This window comes from Tetrao urogallus, assembly GCF_951394365.1.
Source record: "Tetrao urogallus genome assembly, chromosome: Z".
Taxonomy (NCBI): domain Eukaryota; kingdom Metazoa; phylum Chordata; class Aves; order Galliformes; family Phasianidae; genus Tetrao; species Tetrao urogallus.
In genome coordinates, this window is record NC_136816.1 from 68,699,448 (window position 1) to 68,722,228 (window position 22,781).

General features: G+C 41.2%; 1 protein-coding gene across 20 annotated transcripts in view; it reads right to left on the reverse strand.

Annotated features, from left to right (window-relative positions):
- The window catches only part of CELF4 (CUGBP Elav-like family member 4), a gene marked incomplete at both ends in the record, with an annotated part of 677,504 nt that overhangs the window by 284,089 nt on the left and 370,634 nt on the right, over nt 1-22,781 (reverse strand). For 14 of the 20 annotated variants that reach the window (XM_079548776.1, XM_079548766.1, XM_079548777.1 and 11 more), the window contains one exon: nt 3,009-3,057. In XM_079548776.1, coding sequence (XP_079404902.1) covers nt 3,009-3,057 — 49 coding nt within the window. Of the gene's footprint in view, nt 1-3,005; nt 3,058-22,781 lie in introns of all 20 variants that reach the window. The other 6 variants (XM_079548769.1, XM_079548779.1, XM_079548770.1 and 3 more) reach the window with 1 other exon arrangement.

The window sequence follows — 22,781 nt, forward strand, 5'->3', positions numbered from 1 at the left end:
CAAACCCACTTTTGTTTCAACTGAGAATCAAGACACAGAAGGGATTAAAGACCAATGAATTACAGGCTGTAGAACAAGGGAAAAAAATTATCTAGCAGATTCTGCTTTTGTTGCTGTTGATGGAGTAAATTCCAGATTCCTACCAGCTTTGGGTTTTGGGAGATCTTACTGGGAAAGTCAAGGGCCCATGCTTCAACAAAATCTGGGTATATATCCTTGTGTAAAACAGTCTCATTGCCTCAAGAACACTGTTCACCATTTCCAGTTACAGCCTCTTTCTGAACTACAGATTCAAACAGCATCACATCCTCTCTTTAATACCTTGACCTGGCACCAAAATTCCCTATGTGTCAGAAGACAGGGGTATATTTAGAGCAAGGGCTTTGAGCAGACTACGCAGTACAGAAGAGATGTTTAATCTTCCAAGCCTTTCCCTTTCCTCATGTCCCATCCTGATACATGAGTTGGGTATAATAAGCTACAACTTAACAACTTTGTTGTTGAAGTTGACCTTTATCTTGCAGCCCTAATGAAGTCTTTTGATGTGCTCCTAAGATACACAGCCTCCTTTTTAGCATTCTGTTTGCCTTGCCTCCTTTAACTGGTGGGCTCACAGAGAACGTAAGTTTTCATACAATGCCTCCCTTGGGTGCCAATTGTTCTTTTCTCCCATAGTCGCCCTTGAGTCATGCCGTTCTGAAACATCACCAGCCCACAAGCAGCCTGACAGTGGGAAATTAGGACAGCGCGTCTTTCACACCAATGATGAGCACACACATTTGGCCCTACATTATCATCACCACCGACAGGAGAAATACGGAAGCAGAGTGGGTAGAAAGAGATGAGGCTTGTATGTGTAGGGGAGATAATTAGGTAAAATACAATGGAGAGGGAACTACTGGTGTGACAGATAATGTGGAATCAAACTGCCACCCGAGCCCTTTGCGGTTCAATCCTCTCCTCCTGAAAGCAGCTGCTCTTAGCAAGAGTTTGAAAACCTTCCCCAGAAAACCAGGCATGTGTTCTCTATTAGTGATTTGCATTTAAAAAAAAAAAAAAAAAAAGTGATTGGGAGCTACATACCCTTTAGGCACACTGAGCAAATTGGCCAGCCTAATTATTATTTTTTGGTATGTCTAATTAAATAGACAAAAGGCTCTCCCTTCACTCCCGCTGTCGGCACGAGCTCCAGTGGAATGTGCATAATGTCCCCTCATTTGCCCAAGCAGCTGAGCCTTTCCCTTTCCCCATAGGAGATTCACACTGACAACTGCCCATGGCTTACCCACACCTACTAAGACATGGAGCCAGATCTTCACAGGGGAAGGAAAAGGGGGAAAGATTGACCCTGTTCTGTTAAAAACTACTAGAAGATGCTGCCTTGTGTGACATGCTTTGTTGCAGATTAGAAAAGTGCTATGTCCCTTGATAGAAGAACTTGCCACTGCAGAGCCTTTTGAACACTTTCTGCACACCGCTAGCAAACTCCCCTGAATTTACTTTATGGGGACTCCAGAAGTGCCATATTTATCCCTGGACTTTCAGGCACTTTTCCAGTATTCAGTTCTTGCCCTGCTTTGTAATTACACGGCACCGCAACTCTTCCTTACAGAGCCTCTGCCAACCTGCTGGTTTCACCACTCCGTGACACCAGCCCTCTAACTATGAGCTGTGTACAAAATCTTCCAATGACTTGAGTCACTGGAGAGTTTCAGCCTCACACTGATGCAGTCAAAGCATCTGGAATCCAAAGCTTTCAACTGAAAAAGAATACAATTTCAGGGCCTTTTGTCTGCAGGACATTTTGCTGCTTTTCAGTAGCTTATGCTGGAGAATTTCCACTAATGTCAACACAAAGATAGAGTCACATAAATGAAGAAAAGTTTATGTTTATGTTGAAAATTAAAGAGTTTTCATATAACTCATGGCCAAATCATCACTAGATGACAAAATCTATTCCCATGTTTCTATGATACCTAAGCACTACTGCTTTAACTGCATATATTGACAAAAGCCTCTAGTTTGTGTTGTTTTTTTTCAGCCAAGCAGATAGGTATAGAGAAGAATGAATGCCAATATATATATAAATATATATATATATAAATATATATATATAAATATATATATATGTATTTATGTGTATATTTATATATACATAAATATGCAAATTTAAGAAAATAGAGTGCAAACTAGTCCTGCATAACTGATGATGTTACCCATTCTTAGTGAGCTCTGTATTTGATCTGACAAACAGGCCCCTACCAAGCAAGTATGCTGTAGTACCACAAAATCAGTTGTGAAAGAAAGCCTGTAAGAAAAAAAGCAGAAAGAAACAAAAACCTGTCAGAAAGAAAACCTGTCAGAGGAAACACCTTATCACCAGTGATCAATGGAATGGTCACTTAGCAAAGCCTTCCAAATCCACTGTGCAGGACGGAAAAGAGAAAGACCAGCTCCTTACTCCAGCTACATCTGTACAAATCCCGAATAACTCCCTTTTTCTGAGAGAAGTCTTCAGCTTCCACAACATGTTTATCCACATAAGCTGATGCAGGTGTAGAAAACTCTTAACAATTTACCTTGTCCATGACCAGAGAGTTGTTTCAGTTCAAGGAGAAACAACATGGTCAGATAAATCGTAAAATGTCTGCTTTACCCTAACCACATTAAACACCTCTGCAGCTCAGCAGAACATAGGTCTGAAAAACCTATGTTGCCGTCATTGCTGTTAAACTTTGTTAAGTCAGTGCCTGATGCTTCACTTCTTAACAAGGCAGTTATTTGTTTCCCAGGCAATCTCTGGCACCTGCCTGCCTTTTAAAATCAAATAATAATTGAATATGAGGAAAGCGAGACGAAGTAAAGGAGATTTAATAAAGAGAATCTTTGCTGCAGAGGGAATTTCTTTGGCAGTGATTACGTTACTAATTGATCAGCACATTGCCTGAGAGAAGCCAGAGACAACAATTATACTTAGCACTGTAGCTGAAAGCAATGCAGTCAACTACCTCCTCGGCTTTCGCTGTCCGCTGGTTTCACCTGGATCGGTCTATTCATCTGTAAGAGAAAACGAAGAGAGACAGATATTTAACAATGGAATTGAGCATTCATATATAGAGTCATGCATCATAGTAAGCACAAGAATACACTCCCTGAGGAGGGAAAAAAGCAATTAGTAAGCAAAGAAGTGACCACAGAGCACAGGCTGCCTGGGCAGCTTCTTGGTGTGAGGTAATTCAGTGCCACCCCATTTTCCTGACAGGCTCTGCTGAATCACACCAGGAGAGAGACTGACTCTTTTCACTTGGGTTGTGAAATTTTAAATGTAACTTTTAAAATTTCTAATAGTTTCTTCTGAAAAAGCTACTGTGTCAGAACAGAAGTAAATTTCACCTCAACCATTGGCTCAGGAGGTTTGGCTATGATTATCAGCAGTATGGGGGAATGGTACTTGGACCTAGTTTGCCCATGTCATGGAAGTGCTGGCCATTGAGACTTTCTTCAGAGGACAGGCACAGTAAGTTAGTCAAAATCTCCCTTTCCCTCTTTTGCTTTTTCAAATGTGTTTTTCCTTTCTTACATCAGAATATATGCGCATATACAAATCTTGCCATTGTGCTGAAAACATGATTTTTGTTCTCTAATTTATCCCTGTTGCTCTGTTCCTGTAAGAAAAACACTGACAACCAGCACTATCTCCAGTGTTCAGTGAGGTGCAGAGCACAGCAGACTTCTCAGCCACTCTGACCCAGCACAGCTCCTGCCTGGCCACTGGGGCCTATCATGGTGCCTAGGAGCTGGGGTCTCAGCCCAGGCTGGGGAACACAGCTGCGTCTTTCCCTTGTGCAGGTCCAGTCCATAGCAAGGATGAACATATTCCGAGAGACACACAGATAGCACAGCACAGACAGGACACCTACATGTTCAGTCACACCAGCTGCCAGCCAAGTGCTGCCTTCAGCCGTGCTTGCTCACAGGGCTCATGTAAACACAGACACAGATGATTGAGTCCCCTTCCTCCTTTATAGAGCTGGGGACAGAAGGTCACTGGTGCAGGCACACGGTTAGTGTGACTGGCCAGGTTTGGTTCCCATCACTGCCTCTCTTATTATCTTTTACCTTTTTATCTTAAAAAGTCTGAGTGCAAGAGAACTCCACATTAAAGGAGTTCCCTTACACCTAGAGCTACACAGCTTCTCAGAAGTGGCAGTGGATGTTCATAAGCATCCTTACTGCTAGTGGCTATCTCAATGTCTGATGCAAGAGATTAGGATATTCCTCTGCTATCAATAGCTGGTGATGCAGACTGGATCAGAAACAGCCAAGATTTCCATCTGAAAGCCCATTCCTGACACTTCCTCCATACCATATTAACATGGCAATGGGAATTTGCCGACCCACTGCTTCCCAATGAAGTCAGACCAAAAATTGGCTAAGTGTCACAGGATGCCTTCTCAAACCACAAAGCAAACAAACAAACAGAAAGAAAGAAAGAAAGAAAAACAAAAGAGGCAAATGGAGGTTAAATAAAATGGAAACTCCCACTGGAATCAATGTTAGTTGCAGCAGGCCCAGTAAAGCTGTCTTAACCTCCAGGCAGAGGGCAGAGGTGCTCAGAAGTGTACTATGCCTTGACTGCAAAGTACATTAACCATAGCCACCTCTGTGCTCTCTCAGAGTAGGGGTAAAAGGAATGGTCCTGATGGAACTTTGTGGGGGAGTCTGGGTTTGGCCTGAAAATGCAGGGATGACAATTTTTCTTCCTAATTCTTCTCAGTTTGAAGTAGGCATAGATCTGAATTATTCTCTTTTCTCTGGAAAACACTGGAAGCACTAATTTTTACCAACTATCATTACAAGGGATTTGCAATCTTTTTAGTTGTGATGTCTGTATCTAGGCAGTACTACTATGTAACATGCAAAATATCTTATTATTCTATTCTAATTATTCTATCTCTATGCTTCTCTTCCAGTCTTTCTACTACCTTAGAATGAAGTAGAGGTGATTTTGCCCCTCTCTTCTTTGTGGCTAAATGCAGCTTGCCAACAAATCCTCTTCCTTTTTCTTCCCTAATTTTTTTTTTTCCTCATTTCTTTCTTTTTCCTTTTTTCTTTTCTTTTTTTTTTTTCTTCTTTTTTTTCTTGAAAGTAGTTCGTAATCATTTAGATTTATTCTAATTGCTCTGAACACATATTTGGTAATAAAAAGTCATCAAACTGGCTGACGAGTTGGTTAAGATGATGGAGAGCCTCACAGATCCTTCTGCATTGTTGTATCGAGAGGAAAATGTACTTAGCCATAAACTGACTACAGTTAGAATCACACTTGGAAAAAGATGGATCAGAGGCTTCAGACACTACTGAGCAAATTCTATTCTATATATGTCAGCATCATCTAGAAAATCCAGGCAGTTTAAGTGCTAAAAACTACAAAGTACTGCGTAAACCTCACAACATCAGCCCCTGATTCTGCAACTATAAAGGTCTGTCCCTCACACACAACTATCACAAGATATTAGCAGAGCCAGAAGCAGTGTACTTGTCTTCAGCAGGATGGATGTCCTGCCATAGCGCTCCTTTAACTATACTTCAGCACCTAGCTGTTGGAGGCACTTAAAGATCTATTAAACATATGAGGTCCATGCTGCTCATTCAAAGACAGTGAGAATTTGCATTCCAGACATTTGGAAAGAGAAGTGGTCACATAAGGTAGGAATTTCTAGGAGGTGTGCTAACAGCCACAGAATTCCCCACTGAATTCAAGTGATTGCCTTTGGAACAACTCTTCCTACTTGTGAAGAACTGGATGTGGTCAGTTCACAAAAGTCAGATGACAACATCAAGTTTTTAGCAAAATGAGAAAAAGAAATATTTAGGTAAATTGATAAATAAAAGGCTAGTGTCATTTAATGTGCACTCTGATTTATACACTTGACAATTTCTTTATAGACCAAAGAGAAAGTGCTGTATGCACAGAGCCCATAACACAAAATGAGATCGTCTTGACATGAAAAATACCCATTACATGGAGAAACACTGAGAGGAAAATAATTAAGTTTCCTCCCTCCATAGATAGAACTTTCTTTCTTCTCCCTCTTTCCTTTTTTCTTTCCTTACACAGATACCGTGGGATCAGGCAGATGGCATGGGGAACAGGGAAAGACTAAGTGGAAAAATAAAATGTACTTTCCCCAGTCTGGGAAGCACATGCTTAGAAAGGAATTCAGAGGTTCAAGCTCTCTGCTTATTCTTCAGATGTGAACTGTCATTGTGCAAAGAAACAAACTTTTTTATTCGTAATTACAGTCCTCTGAAAAGTGTTTTCAGGAATAATGTTATGGATATCTCTAACTTCTTGTCTTGGTGGACCATGGGAGTGTGTCAGGTGGAAGAACAGTCCTATGGCAATCAACTGGGCTCACAACAGGAGGGAAATATTGGAGTAAATGAGATTGTATAATCATCTTTGCCTTGAACTAGAAAAGTCAGTGACCTCAAATTACTGTTTTCAGTTCCCTTATGAGGGAAGAACTCAGGTCAGTACACTAGAGGTGGACAACATGCCTTGGTGAAGATGCCCCTTCCTGGAATTGTGAGAACTTGAACCTAGAATTGATAAAGTTGCTTTTGAGTGAGTCAGCACATGAAGGTTTAAAAACATGTCATGATGCCCTAAAGCTCAGGAAATCCATGGCAGCTACTACTGTCCACCAATGAAACTTATCTTCTACATCTTTATATGCCTCCAGTGTCATGAAATATATGCTCCAGTAGCTGCCAATACAGTCAGGAATTACATATTTTACACAAGCCTTCCTGCAGGAACTTGTAATTTTCATCAGAAGAACCCCAACAAAGCAAAGAAGAGGAAGAAACCTCAGATTTAAGAAAAACAGAAAGGTGCTAATACCAATGCCAATCAGCAAATCCGATTAATGTCATGGGCAGCCACAAGGGATCATAGGAACTAGAGATTGGCTGTGAACTTTTAGTGATTCATATCACTAAAAAGTCTTTAAGAGAGATTTGGCATTACAAGGAAAAAGAACTAGGTAGGCTAATCCAGTATTTAACTGACAGATGGACTGGACAAAATCTGGAAGGTCATCCCCAAGGAATTGCTACACTTCTCTTTGCTGCAGTGGTCCTTCTTTCCTCTGCCCAAAGATGTTCTCTGTGGTCTCCTTTGAAATATGATTGTGAATTCTCATTCTAGATTATTCCTGTTGAGGAACATACTGTTTTAGTATCTATTAATCTGGCATGAGTTTATCTGTAGCCTTTCTCCTTCTTTGTAGGACATGACTGAAAATGTTCATGCTCTGTGTGAAACATGAGCATCTATCTATTTGAAGTGTTTATAAGATTCCCAACTTTATGGTCCCAGAATGCCCCATTCATGATGCAAAGGCCACTTTGGCCACAGTAATGATTTGAAAATGTCTCACTCAACATCACTGCTGGGATGTTGAGGGAAAAAGAGCCAGAAAATGTAATTTGAATTTCTGGTTACACACAAGAGACCCAGTTTTCAAAGAGGTGGCAAACAGCAGTGAAGAACCAGAGTTTTATTCACATTTACGTTACTCATGTGGCATCATGCAACCTCTGTGTCTCAGACTCCCTGTATCAGAAACTGTGGCTGCTGTATAACAGCAAAAATGTGAATCCATGCTATTGCAGAAAAAGCTGTGGGCCTTTCTTCCGCAGAAGCGGTAAGTAATTAGTTTGACTGGGGAGTTAAAACTTCAGCTGCACTATGCTGCTTACTTTCCTTTCATTCTTTGCACCTTCATCTCTGCCGAAAACCATCCTTACTGTTGTTTTTGCACACCTTGGACAAAATTACTCTACTCGTTACACTTCATAACCTTCATTTTGTCTTTTCCTTCCCTTTGCCTAAAACCAACTCATTCAAATAATGCCAAATTCATCTTCCCATATCAACTTGCCATTTGCCCCACCTACGCCCACCCCAATCCTCCCTGCAAGTGGAAACACGACATCATTTTTCATGTCCAATTACAGCCACCATGGTGCCACTGTTAAAAGACAGCGCAGGTACTCCTGTCAAAAAGGGTTTGAGTTACAAGAAGCAATGAATTACAGCAAGCCCTTTTTCAATTCTCTGCAGAAATGAAATGTCAGAGCTTGCTACTGTATTTTTCTCAGCACCATCAGCTACAGGCCTCTGCAGGAATTAGACAGGGGACAGACGCTTTTCTGTATCGTGATTTTTTTCCCCTAAGGTTGTCATTTTCTTCCCCACCAACCTTTTCGTGCTCCCCCTGGCTTTGATATTAATTTAGAGCAGGTAGAAGGATCATCTGCGAAAGAAGAGTAGGAAACAGAGACAGCTGATTTCTCACTGTCTCCATCCTTCTTCCTCTCGCTGCTCCTACTATCCTTCCCTTCCTTGTCTCACTTTTTCATTATTCATTAAATTACACAGGGTTTCTAGCCAGGACTAAGGCTCAATTAAGCTTGATGATGGACAAACAGAACTGAAAACAATAAGAATGAAGGAAAATATTAAGAGTGGAGACTTGCCTTGAGCAGATTCAAATGAGACCAGAGATGGGAAGGAAAACTGAGGAAGGAGCTGCTGAAGATTACTGGAATACCACTAAGAAATACCACTAATCATTAGGAAAATGATATCCTGTACAGAAGAGAGCAGTGTTGGGCATTATCTGCTGGCTATGCTAAAGGAATAAGACTCTTCAGAAGGCAAAAAAGTTATTCCAGAGGTTGTAGGATGCTTGAAACCATAGAAGATGACCACACTGATCATTTACATAATAATAGTTTTTCCTCCCCCTCCTTACAGGCCTTAAGAAATGTGATTAACAGATAACAGATTGGGTGTATAACAGATTGGGTGTATGATTAGGCTTTGTATCAAAAACTGCAAGAGAAGGTAATCCGTTTTCCATGTTTACTCATGTTCCCAAAGAATCAGGCTGGTGCAGTCTAGAAAGTAGAGAGTTAACATCTGACAAGGTCAGATTCCAGCTGTATACTGGCCTTCTGGATGAATTTGTTCATACTATTATATCGGTGTCTTTCTCAGCTTTCTCTTCTGTAAAATGAAAGTAAGAACACCCCAATGTATCATGAAAGTTGTTGGTGAAAAAAAAATCTTTCTAAATGCTGGTGTTAAAAGCAAGTTCTGTAATTTACGTCTGAATGATGTGAGTAGCAATAATGGTGAATAAATAACTCTTCCTGCTCAACCACATTCTGTTGTGCTGGGTATTGTTCAGACATCAGTCCTCTAAATTAATGATGGAACACTCCTTTGGTCTGATGGCAAAGGATGTGATGTTGATGGAAACTGTCAGTTCTTAGCAAATGCTTATTGGGCATTAATGTGTCTGTGTACCCAGTAGACGCTGGCTAGTCTCATAGATGACAATTTCATTCTAAAGTACCTTGATTGCTAAAGATGTCATGCATTTCTTGGTGATTCCATGACATAGCTCAGATGTTAATTGGAGGCATTAATTTGTTAGTAACTGCCCTGAAATTTCCTGAAAATATGTCTACTTCTTATCATTTCAGTGGAAAAGATCTTCCTGTTCAAAAATGCCACCAAAAATACCGAAAGTACACAACAGTAATCCCAGTGAAGTCTACACAGTTACTCTTGTGAGTAAAGGTATTGGCATAAATGCATTTTAAGAGTGAGTCATAACTTTTAGAGCACTGAACAAAATCTGCTGTGATTGAAGGCCCTAAGGAAATGCAAAGTATATTAGTGTCAAAGTTGGAAAGGCCAAGAAAATCACCTACAATTGGATTGTGTGTGTGTAATTGCAAAGTTCAAGTAAATCACTCTGTACCTTATTCTGAGTGACATAATTGAATTACAGTGATCTAAACTAAATTGCTATAAGACTGAATCCAAAGCAATCTCCTCTCTCTGAAGAAAAAAATAAACCCATGGCCCGGGTCCTCTGATCAGGGAAATTTCCATGAGAGTTACAGAATCAGAAAAGCTGCTTCAGCATAGGTCAGCTATACAGCCAGCCTTCTGTATTTCTGTATTTCATCTATAACACAAAAAGAAAATGCCTGTTCCCATGAGAACAGTGGTTAGTGCTATGGTTGCATGAAATGCCATGTGAGTACACCTTCAGTATACTTCTGTGTGGGCAGCATAAACTGATACAATGCTGGATTAATGGCAGAGTAGGGGGAGTAAACCTTTAAGAAAGTTTGGCAAAAAAAATTACAGTGGCTTAATGAACTGTAGTAATGAACTACACCTGGAATACAGAAGCCCCATTTTGTGAGGCTTCATCCAGACCTGGGCACTCAGCATAAGAAAGATGTGGAACTCTTGGAATGGGTCTAGAAGAGGGCCACCAAGATGATCAAGAGAAGAGGGCTGGAGCATCTCTCCTATAAGGAAAGGTTGAGGGAACTGGGTTCATTTAGCTTGGAAAAGGGAAGACTCCAAGGCGACCTCATTGTGGCTTTCCAGTACTTGAAGAGAGTGTAGAAAGAGGAGGGGGAAATGGCTGTTTACAAGGGTGGATAGCAATAGGATAAGGGAGAATGGTTTTAAACTGAGATGGGAGATTTAGGTTAGAAATTAGGAGGAAGTTTTTCACACAGGGGTAGTGATGCACTGGAACAGGTTGCCCAAGGAGGTTGAGGATGCCCCATCCCTTGAGGCATTCAAGGCCAGGCTGGATGTTGGCAGCCTGGTCTGGATGTTGGCAACCCTGCACATGGCAAGGGGGTTGAAACTAGACAATTATTATGGTCCTTTTCAATCCAGACCATTCTATGAGTTTGTGGTTCTATGATTCTACTGACTCTATTCCAAACCTTATATAGCTAGTGGGCTTTCAATTCCTTCCCACCATGTTCTTCTCTGCCTGACCAGATTTGTGTCATAGGCATGTACATAAATAGACAAGAAGACCTGAAATAGGCATGTATGAGGTATGAAAAAAATATCTTGAAGGGTCTAACCTTTACAAATCAGTCAGTGCTCTGGTGCCTACCCCTGAGAATGATTGCTACTGGCCATCCCTGCACTCACAGTATTTTCTATATATCATATAAAACACATTACAAACCATCCATCTAACTATCGATCCATCTTTCCACTTGTCTTCTGTATATAGATGAACCCAGAGGGGGCTTAAGTTCACATTCACATGCAGAGCCTATAGCTTTGAATCCAAAACTTCCTCACTGCAAAACAGTTTGGGCTTGATTTTGAAGAAACAGCTGATTTTGTTAATAACAAAATAATGACTTTCCAATTCCACGGATATGTAGGTTTGTTCCTGGGGAAGCTGAGCACGTGGTGACACTGTAAGTGTCTCTGGTTTCGAAAGAAGTGACTAAGTCTAGAGGGATTTATGGACTTCTGTGCTTTGTCCAGCCACCCACTGCTCTGTAGGCTTGAGGACAGTAAGAGGAACAAATCACAGGATGCTTGGAACAACAAAGCCTTATTATTCAAAGCAAGAGAGGCAGCAGGCTTGTTTTTTGAGCACTGTTTCATATGCAAAACTGCATGTGAAAGAGGCAAGCAGGAGGTCTCCTTAGAGCTGTAGGCAGCTACACAGTCAGACAGGCCTGGAAAGAAAGGGGCCTGAATTATGTTGACTTGTAGCTGCATGCACAATGACTAGTAGGAACTTGAAGGCATTTTTGGTTTGGAAAATGTTTCTGCACTCCAAGATCCCTCATATCCATGAGGTCATTCCATGTGGAGTGAGCATACTCAAGCATGTACCAGGTGATGCTAAGCAATAGGTAGGGGCCTTTTTATCTGATGATCCTGACAACTGAGGTGCAAGTCTGAAAGAGGAGCTCTTTTCATAAAATCTTTCCTGCTGCTACCACAAACAATCAGAATTGAAAATCTGTTAATAAACACATCAAATTCTGATACAAAACTAAGTCTTTTGCTGCCCTTTCTTCACATCTTCCCAAATACTAATGGGAATAAGCTTTCTGTACTGTTACCTCTCCTCTAATTTCTCACTTGAGTTTATTTCAAGATAATTTATATCCAATTTTAAAATGTGCCCAAATGAACTTTTATCTAAAATGATATTCTCTATCAGAGGCATTTTCTATTAGCTAGTTCTGCATGCATTTAGTAGAGAAATCACATTGTCTTTTAGCCTAGATATTGTGATCCCATCTCTTTCATGGCAAAGCATCAACTTAATCCACTTATATGAAAGTAGCCTATAAAGATATGACCAAGATAGCCTTAAACCAGACAGCATGGCTAAGAAATAACAATATATAGATGGTGGCATAGAACTTAAATGAATGCTGGGGGTCCTTGATCATTTTTGCTGTGTGTACTCAACTCGGGTGTTTGCAGTCTGTGCCTAAACTGCCTAGTTTAAAGTTTGCTCTCAGACCTTTTCTGTGAATTGTCTCACAGATGCTTTCGGTGTTGATCTGCTCTAAAGATTCCCAGCACTGACTGCAGCTGGTAATCAGTCAGGCAGAGGCACAGCCAGGAGGAAGCTCAGGAGCTGCCTGGGTGAATAAGCATAGATATGGGGAAAGGATAGGGTGTTCACCACATATGTGACACGTGGAACAGACAATCAAGCCAGAGAGACAGATGTACTACTCAAGGCATTATGGACATAACCCCTGCCCTCTCACTTAGAGATGAACATCTGTTCTCCTCTTTTCTTTATCCCAAGCTCATGACCTCTGGCTGTTGGCACTTCCCTGCTGTGCTCTTCATTCTCTAAGCTTTATCTCTACTGAAGCAAGACCCAAATGCTGACTTTGCCAATAATGGTTGCTTGGCTTGCCTTTTCAGATTTTAGGCAAGGCCAAGCTCCCATTGACTTCAGTGCTTTGGGTTCAAAAGGAGCTTGGCCACCATCCATCCAAGTAGATTAGGCCTTCTGTGCTTGTGGCTTTGTATGCCTGGCCACAAAGATAAGAACCACAGCCAGCCCTCTTGCCCATGGAGAAATTTTTTCCACAGCAGTGCCATTTAACAAACTGAGTAAGCAGTGTAAATTAACTCTCAGCTTTCACCCATTGCCAGATTCGTGAAATAAAAGCACTCTCACAGATGTAGTTGTGCAGGTGGCCTCAAGGCCTGTATTCAAGCACAGTGTCCCCAGGAAATGAAAGAGGGCATAACTGGGTTAAAGCTGCAAGCAGGGTTGTCTTTCATACTGGACTGGCTCTGGTCTGAGCCAGGAGCATATCTTCCCCCAGCACAGATCCTACTTTCAAGAGTGTTCATGCCGTTCTGGATATACTAATTTCCCGTCCCAAGGATTAACTTCAAACATGGCAAAGCTTGCCATAGGAGAGCAGGTAGCTGTCTGCACTCTAGGAAGGCTAAACCTAAACCTGTGTCATATAGGTCTTTGATGTCTCCATCAAGATTCAGGTGGTACAGCACCTCAGTTCTATCAGTTTGCAAAAATCATTATTTTATGATATCCTGAAATAAGCCTTAAAACAAAACAACCCCCCCAAACAACAACAACAACAACAAAACACCACAAACAAAAAACAGTAGCCATGCCACCTTCTCTACTGGTTTGTCTAAACCACACCTCTAAACCACATTAGATGTGTGAAAGCCTTTCCTAAAGATAAAATCTCTTAGCTGTGTGCTGGATCAGGGCTGCAGTTCCTGGAGGAGCATGCAAAAGAAATAAAAAACTAATAATAGTAATAATAATAATAACAGCAAGCAAGGAAAAACACACTAAAAGAATATCCTTATCTTGACAGTGCTCCTTTAAAGAAAATCTTCTGTGAAGGGGCTTAGAGAGCTAAATTTTGCTTCAGCACTCTTTCACAGAGAGGAAATACTTCCTGGAAGGAGATTTTAAACCCATCCAGCCACCCAATTAGCCCTCTATTTTTTTCCTAGTAGTGAATGAATGAATAAGTGCTAATAGAAACCTTGTAAGTATTAGTACAGCTATCAAAAAGAAGAGAAAGCAAAAATTCTTAGTCCCCTAAACACTTCCTGTATTAAGGGAAGCATAGAAAGATTTGGAAAAAAAAATCCTCTGCCTGACACAAAACTACCATTTTTTCTGGATTCTCAGTCCTCCGAGTTTCCATGTACATTTCAGCCAGTGCAGAATCAGGATCTCTGACTTGAGAGGAGCTGCCCCTCATCCCCACCTATGTATAACTGGTATCATCTGGTCCTATGTTTTGACAATTATCTATAACATAATTAGAAGACTGATGAGTATTGCTGATTAATTATGCCACCCTTCAAAGTTGATCTGGGTACTTACAATAAACAAATATCCTGGTTGGGCAACAAAGGTGATTTTCTGTGCCTGTTCCAGCCAGCAAAGGCTAGTAATTTCATCCCACCAGGCAGGGATGTGGTTGGAGACTTGCAGCACTGCTTCTGCTCTGGTTTCCAACCACACCCTGGTTTCCCCCTCCCAAATGATAATATTTCCTCTTTGTTGAAAGCTATCCAACAAGAGCGATGTCTGATACTAATGCATCACTGATGCTTTCTTCCTCTAATTATGCTCAAACATTGCCTTTCTTTCTTTTTCTCTCTGAACAACTATTTCATCTTCTTTCTTTTTTTTTTTTTTTTCTTTTTCTTTTGCATCAACATGTACCAAAGCATTAAACAAGACATTCCATTAATTTCTTCATCATCATAACTTAAGCCTGGGACATACCCTTTAAATATTCATTCAGCTATGAAAACTGGGCATTAAAATTTTAATAATGTCAAGCTCATTTGAACTGAGCTCCTGAGGGACTATTACGATACAATTAGAATAAATATGATGATTGATTTGGTGTAAAGGTTCACCTGTCCACATCTGTTAGTGGCCGGAATCAGCAAGCCACCTCTGGCATCCTAGCCGATAGCTCCAGGTTATTTACGCCCTCCTTCCTCACCCCCATCGACTTTTCACTTGTCTGCAAGCTCAACCCCCCAACTTTCTTACATTGTGTATTCTGCTGGGGTAAGGTTGGAAGAGGCAAACTGGAGAGACTCACTGAGAAGAGACAACTCGGGCGACTGGCCTTCCCTCCCCCTCCTCTCCTTGTGCTGTGGCATTTGATTAAAGACAGCGTTGATCAGAGCCACTAGAAGTTCAGCCATAAACTTTCCAGCAGTATTAGCCATTAACCTTTTTACAGTATGTGTCTGAACTCCCAGGGTCTGATTCTTCTGCGTGGATAAGGAGCAAGTCTACACAATGCTGACATGTTTGAACCAACGTAGAGGAGAGCTAGGCTTGCTGCTTTCTAGCAGCGTCCTTCAAAATCACAGCAAAGAAATACTCTCAAGATGTGACACATAGAATAAAAAAAAGCACAGTGAGGGAAACCAAGCAAGAAATCATGCTACTTAGGAACCTTCTGTTTCAAACACAGGATGTTCTCAAATATCCAGACAGATAATTAAAAGATTTTCATTCCTGGGTGGGTGTTGAGTATATTTGAAAATTTGGTCCAGACTGCACAGTCTGTGCCTGCAGTGTGAATTAGGTGCTAGATGGTATAAGTGCAAAATGAGAGAAGTCAGAACCATGACCATAAAAATGAGCAGTGTTTTGTTTTCTTTTTTAATATCACCTATTTTAAATAAACTCATTGATTCTTTGAACTGGGGTGTGATGCAAACCTTTCTGTACTTTAAGTAACCTTGGTCAAGCATGTAGCAGGGGGTTTGAAACTAGATGATCATTGTGGTTCTTTTCAACCCAGGTCATTCTATGATTAATTCTATGATTCTAGCCTTAACTCTCTCCCTTATTAAAGCTTTTGAAGCTTTAACATCAGTCTCCTGATGTATGGTACTTTCCCTAAATTCTCAGCTTCTGGACCCTTGCAATTTTTTAACACAAATTTTAATACCAGAATAAAAGAAAATTCTTAGTGCTCAAAACAGGGCTAAAAGACAATGAATACACAGAAATAAAATCTGTAATTTATATTACCATATCATATATGATTGCTTGAGATAATTTATGATTGATATATCTTTACAGAAGGCAGTATTAATTATTAGAAGCATTATTTGATTTTTATTTTTTTGGGCTGTTTCTCTCCTATCTGCGCTTTGCTTAAAGAGAATACTGACTCTAAATCTGTCACTTTCTTTTTCAAATTCAAATCAAGTCCAGTTCCCGATTCTCTGCATTTTCTTTCCTTCTGCATTATTTACTTTTCTAAAAGAATAAAAATATGTAAAGCTGTCCCAAAACCCCAAAACCACCTTTGATTAAATTTAATAGAAAGAAAATTTGTATACATATGCATGTCTTCAGACTAATCCTTAAACTTAGCATCTGCTTTTACTACCAGCAGCCCATTGTTGTTTTGCTGTGATGGATCTAGCACTTTAGTTATGCTACTTACCAAGGAAAGATAATTCTTCGTAACAGTTATGATCATTTGAGATCGAGGTCTGTTTTTAGTGCTTAATATTGCTTTCCAATATTTGCTTTGTTACCAAGATCTTTTTAACTATAATTCTTGAGTCTTTCATACAAATGACGTTTGCCATCTAAACACCCTTACTCTTCTAATATCTGCGTGAAAAAATGTAGTTAGTCAATGAGGGGAGTGTAGGTCAAGTTAGATGACCATCCTTGTTATTTGTTATCAGACAACATAGCTTAGGTGACAAAGTAGAACTGGTGAGTGTTTCTAACCTGATAACATAAGGTAAAATTTCCTGGGTTAAGACTTCCATGGCCAATAGGCCATGAGCTGGTGCTGGCTTTTTAAGCCATGCCCATTAGATTCCTGAAAGTGTCCACAAGAACAAGATGTCAGTCCCTGCTAGTAAAACAGGCTGTTATCAAAGGTGATTGAGTGTAATGGGTGCACCCTACTCAGGTACAATTTCTATGTCTTTCTGGGGCCCCCTCCCAACCCCAAAGAAGAGGTGATTTAAAATAAACTCAGCCCACTGCACACTAAGATACGGAGACCAGAAAGGGAGTAAATGGTCACTTGATGTTTTCTCAGAGGGAAAGGAGCAATTTGGAAAGTCTGAACCGTGCTTGCTGTGAATGCAAAGTGTGAAAAGATTCAGTCTTGAACTCCTTTTTCAAGTCTATTATCTATCATCTTCTTCCCCACTTAGTTTCTCTGTGGAAAAGGGGTTTAGACAGTAATCTTTACCTTCAGGGCCCATTGTGAGGATTAATTAGATATTATTCCTACAAAACTGTGAAGTTTTAAAATGCTATATAAGCTCTCAGTGTTATTATAACGTGCCATACTCTGCATAACGTATACCTTCGCAATATTACCCCTTGGTTGTTGAAGACTACAGAACTGCTGCTTCTAATTGAGTTAATGGCTTCATAGGTTGGTAATTTAATAAAACAGACTGCTTAAACCAGCAAAGTTTTGATTAAATGGTGTGTGTGCAAAGGGGAATTTATATTTGTTAGAGGCTCCATGAATCCACAGAATCAAGGCACAGATAATGCCTGTATAATAGTCAATTATACAGGGAGGAAAGAAGGACAAAGCTGGAAGCCATCTTGGACATCAGGGTCATGTACTGCTGTAGTCAGATATTTTAGGCTGGTCTCAGGAGTACGCGCCAGTAAGTGATAGGGTGCAAATACAGATCAGACACTGCACTTCTCCTGCCTCCCTCCTCCTTTATTTTTCTGAGTCAGGGAAGCTCTACTGCAGCTATCATGACTGTAGAGAGAACTGAACTGCTTCTTTCCATCTGGACTTGCACACACACAGACACACACATACAGGGTTAGCTGTAATGCCATAAGGAGAGCAGAAAATATGGGGAAAAGTCCTATTTACTTATGAGACAACTTTTCTTTCACTTAAATCAGAGACGTCTCATGAAATTGCCTTCCTGAAGTAAATATCCAGCCTTGACCATGCAGAGAAATAGACTGCTTGGCGACCTCCAGAGGGAGCTCTTGGCTGCCTGAACGAAGATATTTAAACCAGACGTACCCAATTTCCTAGATGGAGAATGAAGGATTTTCTCCAGAAAGCCTGCTTTGTTAGGTAGTTACAATGAAGTTAGTTGCTATAACACAAAGGCTGCATTGAATCTTTGCCTCCAGCAAATGCTGGCCACAGGAATTTTGGACACTGAGAATAGCTGCAGTGGCTTCTTCTGTCTCCTGGAGCTGGTAGGGAAAGTCTACGCTGAACTTTAGGGAATAAGGGAATTAATTCCTCCATCTCGTCACTTTCATGTGCTGTAAATATCAATTCATAGCTACATCTACACCAGCACCACTGTGAGTTAAAAATTTTTTTCTTGTATCATCTTTCAAGAGCTCCAACTTAGGCCTATATAAAATCACAGTGATCCTTTCTTTTGTGTCCTATATCCCTCTGACCCCAGAGAACAAAGGCACAGCTAGCCTGGCTATTTCGTGTATAAAGAGCAGCACCCACAAAGATAATGAGAGGTTTTCACATCTATTTGCTGAGCACTGGTAGATCATCAAGAACAGGTCCAAGCTGCAAAGTTTCATCTGTCAAAAGTCAAGCACAAAGTTTCCAAGCTAAAGGCCAGCCACAAAATTCAGATCCTGATCAAGCACAGCCAGCTTAGGAGGACATTTGGCAGTTGTGGTGTAGGCTGGGCTCATATCTCATTCAGAAATCTGGCTCAATTAAACAGTTACTCACTGACATCTTTATCTGACCCAGCCAAGCTCACCGGCATGGACATCTGCATTTCTGCAGGGCTCCATTCAGACATGGAAAGCTGGTGAGGTCCCATGTGGAAATGGGAATGCTTGGCCTTGCATATTCAGCTGGAGGCTGAGGGTCTCAGGCAGGCTCACTGGCAGGAAGAGCAGTATTTTGTGTCTACAAAGGAGCCAACATTGTTTGCACTTTGTGGGGAGAGAGCTGGCTCAGCAGAACAAACAAATATTAGAAGACTGAGAAGTATGACATCAAAACTGGACAATTTGCTTTCTCTCTAAATGTGCTGGACAACAGGTTATTGGCACTGATACTTGTTAGTCTCTAGTCTGACTTAAGGCGGGGTCAGGCTGCTTGATGAAAATTGTCCTCCTTCCTATTAAAAACTGTGAACTTTACTGAAGTTCAGCTTATTGTGAAGCTTTGAAAAAAGACTCAGGACAGTTATTATTTTGCTGCTCCAGGTGCTGTGTTCATTCCCCATACGAGTCTTACTAAAGCATCATCAGAAATGTGACTTCGATTAACAGTAATATCATGCTGGGCCAAAATGCCCTTCTTCCCCCTGTGACAAGCTCACTTGAACCAGTACCAGACAAAGAGAATTCAAGATTCAGCTCCTCCATGTGAGGTGGTGTATGCGTGTGCATGTGTGTGTTTTAACTAAATCATTTATGGTCAATAATGCCAGGTTATTATAGGTCAATAACTTTCAATTATTCACTAGCCTTGCTGTGCTCCCACTGTCAGGCAGCACACAAGCATGTTGGCTCTCGAGAAGCAAAAAGCTCATGATGAGAGCTTTGGAAAAGCAAGCACGAACACAGCTTGAGCAGAGGAAGAGAAAGCAGAGAAGAGGGAGAGTGTGAAAAGTCTTAGTTGCTCACAGAAGTATCTTGGGGAAAATTTGTGACATACTCTATCTTTCTCGTGCTTGCATGCACAGTCGGCCCCCTCTTTATTCCTGAATCTCATATGGTTGGATGCAAGGGAGCCCAGATCCCAGGGATGCATAATCACAGAACGGGCCTTGAGCTACCACTGCCCTTCATCAAGGCCTATAAGCTTGGGCTTAATGCCACAGTAGCCTGGGGGCTCTGTAGGAATTTGTGCATGGACAGTTAATAGTCATGGTTATCTGCTCTGTATTGGGTTCACAAGAGGAGATGAGTATCAGCTTTGTTCAAATATTAATGAAGAAACAAAAATGTAAAAATAAAAAATTGCAGAGCATGAAAATGAGAGTGCTGCTCCCAACCAAATTTTTGGGACAGCAAGATAGGGCACTGGATCTGTGGGATGAACTCGTCTCTTGTGAAGGGCAAGCAGCGGAAAATGAGCTTCTGTCTGGGAAGGGGAAGCACAGCATCTATCAAAGACAAGGAGGGGACACAAAGAAGAATAATTCTGTGTTTCTGTAGAAAATTGGGTAACTACACTATCTGCCTGGAAGGCTCTTTTTTTGAGCAGCGTGTTGACACTACTTCCACCTGCTTCCTCTATGAAGCAGACCGGCACTGACAACAGCTGTGTAAAGAGAGAGACTCAGCTTGGGGAAAAGCATCACCTTTCCTGATGTCTGAGTCAGTGGCCACTGCTGCAGGTAACATCCCTGACAGCCATGGCTTTGTTGACTCCTGCATCTGCAGAGCTGCTATGGGTGATGAGGAGTTAACGGGAGCTCGGAAGAGCTGGTCCATTTTGAATGTGAATAATGGGAATACTCTCCTTCAGTCGTGTATTCAGCACAGGGATGTACAGAGGTATAAAGTTAATCACTAGCTGGGCCACCCCTATTTCCAGAAAAAGAACTTTAATACCTCCTTTATCCAATGAAGTACCATTGTTATACCTGCATATTATGAAGGGTTTATTAAACCGGTGATAATCTATTCAAGATAAAGTGATCTGTATGGCCAACTGAGCACAGATCAGACAGAATGATGGGAGGTTATTGTTAAAATATGCAAATTCACATCCTATTGAAATGCAAACCCTCCAGATAAGATTTTTTAATAAATCTGGTCTTTTTTCACTGCATGAAGGTAACCTAATGTTTATTGACTTCAAGACCATATAATGGAACGTAATATCTATTAGTCAGATCCTTGCCTCTCGATTACTGGAGGTACATGTTCTGGCTCCTGAAGAATTTTTGTTTTATGGTTTGGTACAAAAGAAAAGAGATTAAAAACCCCGAAATTAATTAACTTCCCTCTACTCAACACCCCCCTTCGTCTTCAACTGCTGTCATTAGTTACCCAAGTAAAAGGAAGCAGTACCCATCAGCTGAGAAACTGTCCACTGCTTTCAGTGTTACAAAAAACAGCCAAAAGGAGAAATTCTGCAAGCACTGAGCAGTTCTGTATGGCAAAGGAAAGAAATCAAGACTTCTGGATGTCTTGTCCTACCAGGGAAATTTGTGTAAAGTTTTATTTTACCTTCCTTTAAAAATGGGATTGTGAATAGCTTGACCTGACTTGTAGGTGTGCGGGTTTCTGGTCTGTTTAATGCATGTATTCAGCATGTTTTTTTTTTTAATCTGAGGGGGAGAGGTGGCTACAAAACCAGATACGGTCCCAGATACCAAAGCAGCTGCTGAAATAAAGGCTTTTACTTTAGTGAAATGCCAGAACTGCAATAGCAAAAGTTAAGAACCATTTCCGCTTAAAGGTCGCTTCTTTAAAATCTACATGCTGATACAGATTGATTCGAGACTCAGTGTGCCTCGTGGAGGTGGCAGGTTTGTTTCGCATCCCAGAATAAAGGTCAGCAGAGTGAGGGCAGCTTGAAATACAGCTTCCCAGCTCCTTGGAAAAGCCTTTTCCAGCTGTTTTGAGGTGAAATAGGGATTGCAGTCATGTCTAAGGGTTCAACAGACAACTGAAACTGAGCAAGGGAATATGTGCAAGTAGTTGCCATGCACTGAGATACCTGCAGCAGCTGCATGTTTTCTAACCCACACTGACCTGTACAGACAGGGCTGTGCAACAGCCTGACGACAGACCCTTCATGTACAGATGAAAACCTTTACAAATTTGTTCTTCTCTCTCACAGCAGACCTCTGGCTTCTATCACAGCTTAAGAGTAACCAAAGTTAAACCCTTCCAGACATCTTGCAGGTTAGGCTGATGGGGATGTGCTGCCTGCCTGTGTGCCTGTGGTGAGAGCTGCACTTCCTATCTTCATCCCACACCACTGCCAAAACATGGCCTCTCTGTCCAGGTACCCTTCTCATCAGTCACTTTACTAGGTATATCACCAGTTACAAATTAGCACTTAATCAAGATAAATCCCATAGGAAGGATATGGATAATATGCAATGCATTAAGCCTGCAAATTAAGATGGTCTGATTTAGCCCTGGCTTTAAAACTCCTCGGCTTGCATTAGGACTAATGATGAATGGATGTACGTCCCTAGTTGGACAGGAGCTCTGTCAGGGCACAGCTGCCCAGCAGTGACAGAGTGAGTGCAGAGCAAGTACTCTGCTCAATGTTCATTAGGGCCTTCCACACTCTCCCTGCTTGGGAATGTGCTTTTCCTTGCCATGGATAGTTGTAATAGTGACACTTCTCCAGGATCTATTGACTTAATGGTCCTGGAGTTCATTAACAAAAGCAATCTGGGGGCACAGGTACCTGTGCTATTTGTCCATTGACTGGAGTAAAGAAACTGAGTCATTCAGGGAAATATTTGGCATGAAGGGAAATATCTGCCTGACCTGCATCACATCCAGTGATTTCAGTGCACTTTCAGACACTCTCTATTGCACTCTTGCTCTTCTGCCAGCCAGCTGCAGGGATGTTGGTACCATTTTGGCTCATGAAGCATGGCCCAAGTTACAGCTCAATGACCTGAACTCTCATAGCAGATCAGTGGAGGGGAAGTGAGAAAACTCTCCCATTCCATTCCCCAGACTGCAGAATGAGTGATGCAATAGGATGATGCTCAGTTCTCTGTTCTCTGTGTGTAAATACAGGTATTCCTAATGAGCATCCTTCTTCATGCTACATCATACATTGCAAACATGCAGTCAGAGAATGCCTCTATGACTGTGTGAGAATCACAGAGCTCTGGCAAGCATCTTTTCCTGCCTCAGTTC